This window comes from Octopus bimaculoides, chromosome 1, assembly GCF_001194135.2.
Source record: "Octopus bimaculoides isolate UCB-OBI-ISO-001 chromosome 1, ASM119413v2, whole genome shotgun sequence".
Classification (NCBI taxonomy): domain Eukaryota; kingdom Metazoa; phylum Mollusca; class Cephalopoda; order Octopoda; family Octopodidae; genus Octopus; species Octopus bimaculoides.
In genome coordinates, this window is record NC_068981.1 from 65,714,941 (window position 1) to 65,728,794 (window position 13,854).

The window sequence follows — 13,854 nt, forward strand, 5'->3', positions numbered from 1 at the left end:
CACAAGAACCAGTCCAGGGGCACTGGCAACGATCTTACTTGGCTTGCCGGGTCTTCTCACGCACAGCCCATTTCCAAAGGTCTCGGTCCGTAGTCATCGCCTCGGTGAGGCCCAATGTACGAAGGTCTTGCCTCACCACCTCAGCCCAGGTCTTCCTGGGCCTACCTCTTCCACGGGTTCCCTCAACTGTTAGGGTGTGGCACTTTTTCACGCAGCTATCCTCCTCCATTCTCACCACATGTCCATGCAGTTGGTTTTGCCTCTTCTTTCCTTTTGAGGTATACAAATAAATGAATGAGTACCAATACAACAAAAAGACTATACTAATAACGTTTTAGCTAATAACATTCTACATTATATTAGGCACAGGCATAGCTGTGTGGTAAGAAGCTTGCTTTCCATCCAAAAGGTTCCAGGTTCAGTCCCACTGCATGGCACCTTGGCCTCAGGCTGACCAAAGCCTTGTAAGTGGACTTGGTAGATGTAAAAGATGAAAAAATAGAAGATTACTCTCAATTTCAAAATTTCCTCACCTGCTTTTTATTATAATCTTTCATTGCATTTTCATAGCCTTCTTCTAGACGACCAAAAGCCATATTAACATCAGTTGTCCACCAAATTTGTGTTCCACACAAAGCAACTTGAGCACAATAATCAAATAGCCACAAGTCACGAGCTTTCTCTTCATATCCTACCACAGCTTCTGTCATCTGATATCGAATGGTGCTTCTCATAGTGTCTAAGACACTGTTCAACCAGACTTCTACCTGTTAAACAAGAAGAAAGAAAAGTTCAATATTCAATCAGATTTTATTTAAATTAGTTAACAAATCTCAACTGAAGTGTTTTTTTTTCAACAGGAAAAAAAAAATCTGTTTCCAAGATTGATATGTTGTTAAAAGTAAATAATAGGCTGCACTGCCAGGAATAATGCTAGTATTATTTAGCAATGGCTTTAATCTGAATAAAGTAGGTAAGATAGCTAGCAGAGTTGTTTGTTTATGATATCTTGTGTGTTTTCTATTATATAGCTCTGAGCCAACTCATGACTTGTGAGTGAATTTGGTAGATAAAAACAACAGGAATACATGTGCATCTGTGTGTGTGTGTGTTTACTATCAAAGTACCTGAAGTTTAATGGAAAGTATACAAATCAAAATGAAGTGTAGAAAACAGAAACAGAAAAATTGAGACTAATAGTTGAAAAGACTAACTATTTGGGCTATAATTCAACATCATCATCATCAATATCATTGCTTAAGATCTTGCTTTTTTTCTCTTTCTTTTTTTATATTCGTTTATGATTTAGTCTGAGACTAATGGAATAAAAAAATTACATTTAGACCAGATCTCAGGTCTGAATCTTGCTAGGGAGTGAACTTAAGTAAAGGCTCCTTAAGGCCTGGAGGTGGATTAAGTTTACAGCCAAAATCAGGAAGGGTTCTTCAGAAGGGCTTACTCATATGTTCTGTCAACCAAATTTCAACAAGACTTTGGTTGATCTAAGGATCAGACTAAATCATGAGGATATGTAAAAGTTGCCAATTGCATAGCATGGCTTTTGACCACCCTATGCTGTAGCCAAACTGGCTGTTTTCTTCCTTAAATATGACATACCTTCAGCATGTATTATTTACCCTACTCCCCTCTACCAGTGGCTGCCTTGTGCATTCATCACACTAATCAACTGGAAGACACTTGAACAAAGTGCTGTGCAGTGGAATTCAACTGAAAACCAATTAATCTTATGGATAAAATCCCTTTAATCATATGATTTTTCTATTTTTGGCTATTCCACTTGATTCAATGTCATCTCATATGTGACATCCAATATTCTGAGATCTGGCCTCATTATAAATTTCACATCTTCTTTGATTTTCGTCTGCCATAAATACCTTCCATTGTCAGCCCACATTTTTTTGACCAAGTAGATGTTAACTATACCTGTTTAGCTGGATCTCTTATATATATTGTATGAATACTTTAAATACTCAGTTACTTTTTACAGTTCATTTGTAATTAATATTTCATACTAGAATATGATAGATAAGTTCAAAAAAGGATGAAGGGTACTTCTTGAACCATAAGTTCATAAGGTCAGTTTCCTGGATTCTGCGATATATGTACTCCCCCTTGCATGGGATGCAAGGTGGTTGGTACTGGATTACTCATTTTTGCCAGCTGTGTGACCTGAGCAATGTGAAATAAGGTGTTTTGCTCAAGAACACAATGCATCACCAGGTCTAAGAATTGAAACCATAATCTTACAATCATAAGTACAACACCCTAACCACTAAGCCATACACTTTAACAATAGATAAGTTAATAACTGACAATTTAATCTTTGTCCAGTCCTTTAAACTTTATACTGATGCAGCACAGTGAACCTCCAAATTGAATAAAAATGCATAAATATTAAATCTAAAAAAAAAGAAAAGAATCACACACACAACTGGTCTAATAATCCTACATTACCTGTCCAGAGCAGTCGCATTTATGGTCAAGAGCCACATATTCTCCATCTTTGCTGTACATTCCTGTAGCTATTTTAGTGTCATTTCCATCAGAATCTTTCTCAAATTCAAGTTTGGCCAAACTATCAAACAGTTTGGTAAGATGAGTACAAACCTATATAAATTACAGAGAAATATGTAAGGTAAAATGTCTTTAAAATAATGTTTCAGAGATGGTATAATATAAAGTATGGTTAAATGTATAATTTAATTTTGACATAGTCATAATGCCATACATTCAGAGGGAAGTGGATGTATAGCCAATTAAATCAGTCAAGTACTAGGGTTGATGTAATTAACTATCAAATTTCAGGCCTTGTGCCTGTACTAGAAAGGGTTTCAGTGAATTTCTTTCATTTTTACTTCTTCCTTTTCCATTAATTTTTTAAAAATTATTTTTTGTAATGATCATGGAGCACTGTCTTCTTCTATTGTGATAACTAATTTAAAAAACTAAAAATGTGTAGAATCCAAGGTGTACGTACGGCTGTTGGGTTGTTTCCATTAGACAAAATGTCTAATAGATCAACAGGAGAGACAAAATAGAAGCGAGGAAAAGCCAATCTCTTTGTTTCTAAGTATTCTGCCAAAGCCTTCTCACACTTCACCAGTTCTGACTGGATTTTCTCCAAGCGTTCATATAAATTGGGACAACTTGTTGCTTGAATTACATTCTTTGTGACTTCAACTTCAGAAACAATTTGCTAAATAATAAAAAGATATAAAACAAGAAAACCAATTTAACAAGGGCTAAATAGTAACAGGCAAGATTTGAACAAGGAACCTTTATTTAATAACCATGGGTAAAGCCACAGATCCATATTCTCTTCTTCAAAAGGTCTTTTGGCCATGCAGCTCTCATAGAAGTAATTGATTATATCATGCTTTTGAAACCTAGTGTCCAGCTCATACAGATAGAAAAGCTTTCACATGAAGATTTCAAATAAGAAAAGATAAAGTAAATATAGCGTTTATACCTTAAAATCAGAATCGATGTTATCAAATCTCTCAGAGTCTTTTGGCAGTTGTTTTCTAATATCTTCTGACCCAATGAAGATACTTTCAAGATGAGACCAAGTGCGTTGCACTTCCATCCAAATACTGATCACCTGGTCAGCAGTAGACAATTTCATTTGCCAAGAAGTGACCTCACTTCGGAAGTAATCAATGAATTTTGATGTTAACATATTCTGCAACTGAACCTGTAAATTTCAATGCAATGATAAATTGATAAAACAATTAATTAAGTAGCAATGATTAAAATAAGATGTGTACATTCATATTTAACATATTCATATCATTCATAATAGTTGTTTCTAGTTTAGGCCCAAGTCAAGCAGTTTTGAGGAGAAAGGGTCACTAGATGACAGTGACCCCAGTACTAGACTGGTACTGTATCTTATCATCCCTGGACAGATGAAAGACAAAGCTGGCTGTAGCAGGATTTAAACTCAGAATGTAAAGAGCCAGAAGAAATACTGCAAGGCATTCCTATATGGATTAAGTGCATGCAGATGAAGATGATCAGTGTAGTGTGTGGGTCTGGTTTGACCCAGAAGGTTTTCCGTAAGACATTTGGAAGAGATTATAACATGTAGGTGTAAGCTCCATTAAGTCTTGTCTCTAGGTGTTTAGTGAATGTCCATGTAGCAGATCCATACAATAGAACTGATTGGAAGGAGCTTCTGTTAAGAGAACTTCCAGAAGATACTGAGGCTATCAAGAGTAACCCATGCTTTTACAAGACAAATTTTTATATCATTTTCTGTGGATGTGACGTTGCTTCTTAATTATACAAAGGAATTAATATATTCCAGAAGGTTTTACTTGATCATGCTTACTGAGCCCTCCTGATTGGAGCAGACGTCTTCATAGAAGCACTAATATACAGACCATTATCTTGTGTTACTTTTACGAGGTCATGTAGAAGGGAAGTAACTATGGCATGTTCTCTGTGAAGAGAACACGATCATCTGCATAATCTACGCCCGTTACTTATTATTATGCCTGAGTGACAGCCTTAATTTTGTTGGCAGTTGACTTGGTCTTTCGTCCTTCTGAGGGTTGATAGCATGGCATAAATATTGGTCAAATACTTGGATTGGTTGAATGAATTGCACTCTAATTCTCAATTTGAGAGAGGTGAGAAGTACACATCATTTTAAACAAAATCAATAAAAATTAAAACAACAGAATCGAAATTATTCTAAGTACTTAAAAAAAAACTTACTTGATTTTCTTCTAAAGTTTCAATTAGTTCTTCACTGGCACGCAGTAGTGTAGTATTAGTAGAAGCATGTTTGTCATGGTCAAATTCCATAGCACCCCAAGTTTCATCCAGGTCTCCTAAAACTTTCTCCATGCTCATTTCCTTCACTGCTTTGTCCACAATGGTTTTAGCTTCTTCCTCATAATTGTGTAAGTTCAACAGTAAAAGGTCAGCTAAAGTGCAAGTATCATCCATTACAAAACGTACCTGGTAAAAGAATTGAGAGTTAAGACAATAAGTTAAAAGGTAGAAGTACTTCAATCTCATACCAGTTTCAGTGATAAGTATTTTAGTAGTTCATTATGTTAATTGAGTTTTCCACATGCACTTCTGTGGGCAGCCCTTGAATTTGCTGCCTCTGCTTCCTATATAGGCTTATATAGCACACTCAAAAGTGCTGTTCACATAAAAATACCACCGAGGCAGACCACCCCATTAATCTCCATCTATCTATACTACTGGTACACTTACATCTTTAAAGAAATCTTCAGAATAAGTATAACACTATGTATCTTTCAATTACAGATAAAAAATGGTTGAGAACTCCCAACATAATCCATCAATAATGTTGTTCATTCAATAAGGAAGCTTCGGTGCGATTGCTCAACTAGCAAGAAATTACTTCCCAATTACTCTCACATCACACCTTACTGTCTTCAAAAAGAAAGGACACATTGGATAATGTAGTACTAGATGCACTGCACTTAAACACACACACACACACACACACATACTTTCTCTCACGCAGGTACGCACGCACACATGCACACACACACACACACACACACACACACACACACACACACACACACACACACACAAACACACACACACACACGAACGGGAATATATGGAAGATCTGCTTATTTGTGGATATGTTTGTAAGCCATGAGGAGATATGAGTACTGATATTTTGAATAAAGCCTTTCTCCAGTGTGAAAAGGATTAATTTTTTCATTGCAAAGGAGCTTGCTCAAAATGTCAGTAAATATCACTGGGAAAAAAGGTGACAATCCCAAATTAATGATCTTAGTTAACTGGTTGTGGAGGAGGTCATGGTTGCATTGGTGTGGTAGTTTAGAAGAAGAAGGGGAGGAGGAGGAAGAGAAGAAGAATTAGAAGAAGAAGAAGAAAAAGAAGCAGTAGCAGTAGTAGTTATTGTTGATTAAACAAAACAAGTCCTTACATTTGTGGCCTGCATCAGTTGCTGCCAGTGGCGATCGCGTATGGCTTTGTTCTGCAGTTCTCCGACAGCACGAAGAGACGTGAGCATGTTTTTAACTGTGCTTTCTGCTCCGCTATAAACATCCCATGCTCGCATCTCTTTATCTAGCTGGCGGATGTCTTTGGAAAACAGTTTGCAGTCAATGTCCATTTGGTCAACATCAATGTCCAACCATAGCGTCGTCTTCCAGTTGTCGATGCTGCTTTGAATTACTGTTATATAGTCCCAGAGGTGCTTCAGCAAACATAACTCTTTGCGGCATTGTTTCAACTGCTTGAAATCAGGGATGCTAACTTCAAACAGGCTGGCTGATGCTTGCAGGTTAGTCATCTCCATCTCCATTTTGTGAATCTCTTCATGATACTTTTTAATGACAAGTTTGAAAAAAGAAAAAAAAACAAGAAAACTAATAATAAGATTATTAATGATTTTTAATGTAAGTACAAGAACACAATTTTGGATGGTTGGGGTGGGATTAAAACAAGTAAGTCAACCATAGTACTTGACTGGTACTTTATTTTATCAATCCTAGAAGGATGAAAAGCAAAACTGATCTTGACAGGATTTGAACTCAGAATGTTAAGTGTCAGATTAAATACCACAAGGCATTCTGTTTGTTGCTCTAACAATTCAGCCAGTCAATACAAATAGTGGTGCTTTCTTTGCATGTCACTGGGACCCAACCATGCATACAAAGAGACATAAAGATAGGAATTACAAGTGGGGATGGATAGAAACAATGTTACATAAAAACAGAAAGTATAAAGTCATATAATATACATAGGGACATGTTGAAAATTTGATGTAACCGAAACACATCAATTAAACAGATTATTAAGTAAAAATACACACTAATAAAAAAAAATATGTAACTTTAAAAAGATGATGAACAGATAGAGTAATCCATCTACATGTGGGTAAGAACCTACCAGCTAGATTAGGTCAAAGTGCCCCATCACTCAGCCTGCTTCGCACTCATACTAGAACCTGGTGCACCCAATGGCATTTATAAGCACTGTTTTGCATTAGCTATGGTAAAAGACATCTATGTCGAATGAGTATTATTGTTTTATATTGAGATAGATCCTTGATATGATCTTCACCAATGTCCTGTCTTTTGCCTCTCTAAGAAACCAATGTCTTGACTGTAAGACTATTATGGCATTTCAGTGGGTCTTTGAAAGATTGCTTGATATGGTCACATATCCCACAACAACTCCCGGTCTAAAACTATTCTTCAGGACATAGTTGAAGGAGAGTGAAAGAGGAGCAGATAGAAAATCCTGGTCTGACAACATTAAGGACTGGACAGGTCTCAACAAAGCAACCCTGTAACGCATAACAGAACAGAGACCAATGGCAATGACTGACTGCAAAAGCATCTAACGTGGCACCCCAACGACTGGCTGCACCAGTGAAGGGAATTTGATGATGATGATGATAACGAGTAAATCACTCTAAAATCTTCTTTATTCGTCGTCGTCATTGTCGTCTGCTTCCCAACCACATAGTTTCAGGTTTGATCACTTTGTGCAAGCATCTTCAACTCTAGACCCAGGCCAACCTAAGTCTTATGACTAGATTTGGTAAATGGAAACTGAAAGAAGCTCACTGTGTATGTGTGTGTAAAAGAGAGAGAGAGAGAGAGTGTGTGTGTGTGTGTGTGTGTGTGTGTGTGTGTGTGTGTGTATGCATGTGTATCCTTGTCTTGACATCATGTGGTTGTTGTCAATGAATGTCATTCATTTCCAATATTCTGCAAAAACACATCTGACTATGAAGAAGTATTATCTTGCTTGGAAATAGGTAAATGTTGGCAATAGGAAGAGCATCTGACTGTAGAAAATTTTCCTCAATAGATTCATCCAACCCATACAGATGGAAAAATGGACATTAAAATAACAATGATGCCTTATAGTATTTAGTCACATTCCTACTTTATGTTTGTACTGTGGTCAATTTTGTCCCTTCTAGTAGTGGAGTCAATATAATCAATTATACTCTGTCCCAACCAAATTTCTGTATGATATCATTAGTATTATTAAGTAATACCTCACCTTGTCTAAATGTTCATATGCATTCTGACAAGTGTAGAAAAATGGAGATATCTGATGAAAAGCTTCACGGAATTTGTGTTGTTTTACATCAAATGCTGCTGTTTTTCTGCGTATATTGTTAACTTCAGCTGCTTGAAGTGGTGCCACCTGTTGTTTGACTGTGATTGCTATTTTCTTTGTATTATTCCATCTTTCAGGTAATTCCTGTTTAGCAAACAAAATTAAAATAAATAAAGACAGAAAAAATTATCAATAAAAACAACAAAGAGAAGTTTGAGTCAATGAAAGAGCTTCTACATGGTTATTCAACCTGCTAGAAATAGTAGTGAAATCTGCTTCAAATAATAGTCTGTAATCTTAAAGAAATTGACACACTGGGTAATGTAGTCTCAGTTTACCTGAAAGAAAATGGGACAGTCATTACCAAACTGCATGTGAGATCATAAATCTACTTGATCAGGGCCAGAGCCAACTTGGGATTAAACAACAAAGATGAGCTAACAGCAACAATGTTATTATGACTTATGATGGTAGTTTCTTGTAGTCCAAGAAAGATGGTTCTGCAATTTCTTGCCAAACAACCAGCGCAAATGATTGGTTTATAGTGATCAAATGTATGTGCTGCATATTAGCTCAATCCCTCCATCAAATTGATGTTGACTGAATCATATCGCAGTGTACCATATCTCAGGTGTGGAAATGACCATAGCGCAATGTGAGATGAAGTGTTTTGCTCAAAAACAATGCACTAGCTAGTCCAGGAATTGAAACCATGATCTCACAATTGTTAGTTCAACACTCTAACCACTAGGTCATGCACCTTCATTACGGCTTATAGCAGCGTACTGGAGGCCCAGTAATGCAGAAATGAGAGTCATAGCTAAGGGCATAATATAACACTGGTGACAGGATATGAAACACTTTATCATTGGCTGGTGGTCCAGTCATAATCATGTTGGTCATCCCCATTTTCTTCCAAGTAATTACTCACCTCTAACTGAATGTGAACCTCCTCTGGCATTTCTTGGTTATATATCTTCAGTAACTCAATTGTTTGCTTCAGAGGTTCAAACATCTCATCTGTAGCAGCTAACCTTTCACGCACAGCACCAAGGTTCCCCATGATAGTTACAAGTCCATTGTAATCACCTTCTTCAACAGTCTTGGTCAGTCCTTCATTAGCTGATTTGATGAATTCAGACAAGTCTGCCAAACTGAGGACGAAATGAAAATATTAAGGTGAAAAAAATGTCCTACTACATGCTTTTCATAAGAAAGAAATATCTAGTAGAGTGAGAGAAAATTCAAATCCACTTTGAAGTAAAAATATAATTTTCATGAATTTGTTTCTATTAATTCTTTTTAGTCAAATAAGAAATAGTCATGGAGAAGTTAAGTTACTGGAACTACTGTTCGTATGGTTATAGGCTCAAACATTACTACTACAGTCAAACTCTAAGCAAAGCACAATAACCTGAATGCTTTGCCAACAGTGAAAGAAGAGAGAAAAAACGACAGAAGGTGAGAAAGGCGGGAGCACAAAGAGAGAGAGAAATGGAAGATAATAGCTGTAATAGTTGGTAACTATTGAGGTTATTGAGGTAATTGTGATCCATTGGATGTTAAACATTGGATGTTAAAGAGTTCAAGGGAGATGAGAGAGTGGTTAAACATGAAAAACAACTAATGTATAAAGAATATATGACTGTACTGATATGAATATATGATGTAAATGGACAAAGAATGTTGGGTTGAAAAGTGTTTGTTCTCTCAGTGGAAAATGTCTTTGTTGAAGAGTGTCAATACTGGATCTCACTGATAACATGATGGTACAGTCATAGCTGAAATGCTTTTGAACATAGGACTATGCTGTTGTTGTTTCGCATTAACACTCACATCTTATCCACCATTTCTCCTACTGACATCGTTTGATGTCTGGCATCTGCTGCAGATGCACTGAAATATGATTGGGTCACAAAAATATGATTTGGTCACAAAAACCAGCTTCACCATCTGCTCCATCACTGCACTGGTAAACCCTGCTAATCCCACCAACCTCCTGATCTTGCTCACATAATCATTGACCAGCTTGCCTGTCCATCTTATTCTCCTGATCTTGCTGTAGGCTTTAAACACCACTCCCATGTATGCTCTTCAATTTTCTCCACTTTCACCTGATCCACTTTCTTCGTTTCTTTGTAGAGATTTAGCACACTACCTTCTAAGTGCAGCAGCATAAGACTAGCCACATCTTCAATACCCTGCAGCTTCACCAGAAGTCTCACATTTTGTATTCAGGCCACCACATCACCTTCCCCAGCAAACAGTCTCAATACGTTGCTGCTGATTCTGATTTTTGTGGCCATCATGCATGCTGGCTGTCAGAAAGGCAAGAGCACAAAAACAAGGAGAAAAATATTTGAAAAAAAATTAACTCGGACATATATCTTCACAACTGTTAATGATGTGCTGAAATAGCTTGTTTGTTGTAAGGCACAAATAATAAAGGTTGTTCTTACCACACGTTGCAATTGGTGACAATCCCTCCAAGAGTCATGGGGAACCAGCAAGACCTCACCGTTGTATCCATACATGAGCTCTACCTAGCCTCTGGCCAGAAAGTACTACTACCCTACCATTGCTCCCAACACACACCCATTGCTCACCAGAGACCCATAAGAAAGACGCTGTTTTGAACCTGCTGCTTTGTGATGTGATGTCATTTCCTCTCCACTCCGATCCCTTAATGACATCACTTCCTCTTTCTTCTGGTCACTCATCCCTCAGAGCAATTAGAACTGACTCGGGATTAAGCAACAACAATAAGAACTAGATCCCTTTCAGGTAATTAAGGAGCTTCTATGTAGTCCCTCAATCTGTTGGAAATGTTGTTAACCAAATCCCCCTTAAATCACTGTATGATTTACAAAAAAGGAACACATTTGACAAAGTAGTCCAAGATACACTGTCTGAAGAAAAGATGGGATGGTCCTGATGGAAATGTTGGTGACAGGTCTGCTGATTCAAGGGATGATCTGGAGTTAAACAACAACAACAACAGCAACATAACACATCACGTTACAATACAGTGTAGCACACTATAAACATTGAATCCATGAAAAAGAGACAGGATTGTCACTGCTAGAATACCTTTGAACCTAGATTTTCTGGGTCACATCCAACCTGGGCCTAAAGAATAACGTCTCTCTCTCTCTCTCACACATACACACAAAGGATAAAAATTATAGAAATTACTAACTCTTCCATAAGATTTACAGCACATGTAGAAGACATACTTAAAGAAAGATAAAAGATGCACAAACATAGAGCATTAAACACACAAAGCTCAAAAGATGTACAAACACAACATAGACACTTAAAGCTCACAGAGGCCCAGACACTAACCACAATAACAGCAACAACCATTATTAATAAAATGATCTGATATATTTACCTATTAGTCACATGATCAATTAAGTGTTGTTTAAACATGTAGCTCCATCTCTTAATAATGTTTAACAAAGCTTGTTTGAATGGACTGGCATCAACACGAAACCATGATTCAAAAACTGAAGTTTTCTGAATTGTTTCTGCCACATCATAGATCTTCTCATAGGTATCAATCTGTTTGGAAATGATTGAAAGATGAAAATAAGTCATAACAAAGATTACATTTTTATTTTTCAATTTTCTTTTTAAAAAAATTCATCTTCTCGAAATTTCCATTTTAGTTTATTTGTATTATATTATTATAATAGAGTGGAGGCGCAATGGCCCAGTGGTTAGGGCAGCGGACTCGCGGTCATAGGATCGCGGTTTCGATTTCCAGACCGGGCGTTGTGAGTGTTTATTGAGAGCGAAAACACCTAAAGCTCCACGAGGCTCCGGCAGGGGATGGTGGTGAACCCTGCTGTACTCTTTCACTACAACTTTCTTTCATTCTTACTTCCTGTTTCTGTTGTGCTTGTAATTCAAAGGGTCAGCCTTGTCACACTGTGTCACGCTGAATCTCCCCGAGAACTACGTTAAGAGTACACGTGTCTGTGGAGTGCTCAGCCACTTGCACGTTAATTTCATGGGCATACTGTTCCGTTGATCGGATCAACTGGAACCCTCGACATCGTAAGCGACGGAGTGCCAACAACAACAAAATTTCCTTTCAAGATTTGTTCCACACATAGAAAATGCTGCAAGACATTTTGCCCACTGGTCTACAGATTCTGACAAGTTGCAACCCTACTAAGTACTTATCAGATATTTATATCAAAACAAAGTGTAAAAAAGCACTCAGCACACTCTGTTAAGTGGTCGGCATTAGGAAGGGCATCCAGCTGTAGAAACCATGCCACAACAGACAGTTGGAATCTGGACAGCTCCCTGCTAGCCAGCTCCATGTCAAACCATCCAATCCATATCAGCATGGACAGCAGACATTAAACGATGATGATGATAATGATGATGATGATGATTTTCTCTTTACCTGTTCTTTAAACTGCTCTAATGTTGGAGGGCATTCAGGCACTCCATCTTCAGCATGCGCCTCTATCTCTTCTGTGGTCAAGACATGATTATATAGAAGAAACTGACGCATAAATTCATTTCGGTCATCAACCCATAGATATGCGTATGTGTCAAAGGAATTGCGATATTCACATGCTTTGTTCATGACATTTTGTACACGTTCCATTAATTCATTTCGTTTATCATTGAGTTCATCCATTTCTTCTAAATCAGGCTACAAATAAATAAATACATAAAAGCACACTGGAATATTGTTCATATATCTGAGACAGTGACACTACTATACATACAAACACAAATATCTGAGACTCCATCTTATATGCACCATGTTTGTGCGGTGGTTGCATGGATAATTGTGATGAATCAAAAATTCCAGACATTCTCTTGTATCACCAATACTGCTCAACACTGCTAAAGAAAGTGATGCTGTAGGAAGGTTATGAAATCATTACAACTTTCAGTTGGCAACTGATGGGGAGAAACAACCAGTACATAGTGTAAAGTGATTGGTGTTAAGAGCATTCAGTTTTAAAAACTATAGTAAAGCAGACACTGGAGCATGTTTTTCACTAAATCACACAATTTCTTGATTATTTTCAAAAGTAATTGAAATACATAGACACTGTATAATAAAAATTGCATTTTGTTAGAAGGGTTATTAAAAAATTATTTTGTTAGTAAGTTCTGACCAATAAATTAGTTAGTTAAACGGAATATAAAACACGATACGCAACCTGGTAATTTACTTGGTCACTGTGTTTTGCCAAGCGAAGAATTAGAGTAGCTTGTTTGTAGATGCTGCCAACCACACCATCAACCAAATCATAGAAACCATCAGCAGTTCCATAATCCAAAGATGGAGAAAATACCATGTCAGGTTTACACAATTCTAATTGTGCTTGAAATAATGGTTCATGAGTTGAGTTTGATTCAGTGTTTTCTAGTAAAAATGTCAGGCTGGTATCAACGGTTCTAAAGAATCCATCCACAACTATGTCATCAACATAGTCAACGTAAGCTTTCCAAACTTCTGAATTGGGATCTGCTTTAAAGTAGTCAACATTTTCCTGAAAAAAATACAGAAGCTTTTTCAAAATTCAGTATATCTTTATCCCCTATCTTACCCAATCTTCAGTCCCCACACTCTCTCCATTCACCTTGTGTCTTGTGGGTACACTTTGATACCCCATCACCACCATCTTTCCACTTCCATCCCAATTATTCCCACCCATGCAGGATGGTCACAAATCTCCTCTACAACAACAAACC

The 13,854-nt window shown here is 37.2% G+C and overlaps 1 protein-coding gene across 1 annotated transcript in view; it reads right to left on the bottom strand.

The window, feature by feature from the left end:
* Positions 1-13,854, bottom strand: part of LOC106870727 (dynein beta chain, ciliary) — a 109,770-nt gene that overhangs the window by 63,890 nt on the left and 32,026 nt on the right. Inside the window, exons 15-25 of the mRNA XM_052967251.1 lie at positions 13,320-13,652; positions 12,545-12,799; positions 11,519-11,688; positions 9,056-9,278; positions 8,065-8,268; positions 5,969-6,370; positions 4,744-4,989; positions 3,491-3,715; positions 2,999-3,217; positions 2,476-2,628; positions 534-767 (exon numbers count right to left, since the gene is read on the bottom strand). Coding sequence (XP_052823211.1) covers positions 534-767; positions 2,476-2,628; positions 2,999-3,217; positions 3,491-3,715; positions 4,744-4,989; positions 5,969-6,370; positions 8,065-8,268; positions 9,056-9,278; positions 11,519-11,688; positions 12,545-12,799; positions 13,320-13,652 — 2,664 coding nt within the window. The remainder of the gene's footprint in view (positions 1-533; positions 768-2,475; positions 2,629-2,998; positions 3,218-3,490; positions 3,716-4,743; positions 4,990-5,968; positions 6,371-8,064; positions 8,269-9,055; positions 9,279-11,518; positions 11,689-12,544; positions 12,800-13,319; positions 13,653-13,854) is intronic.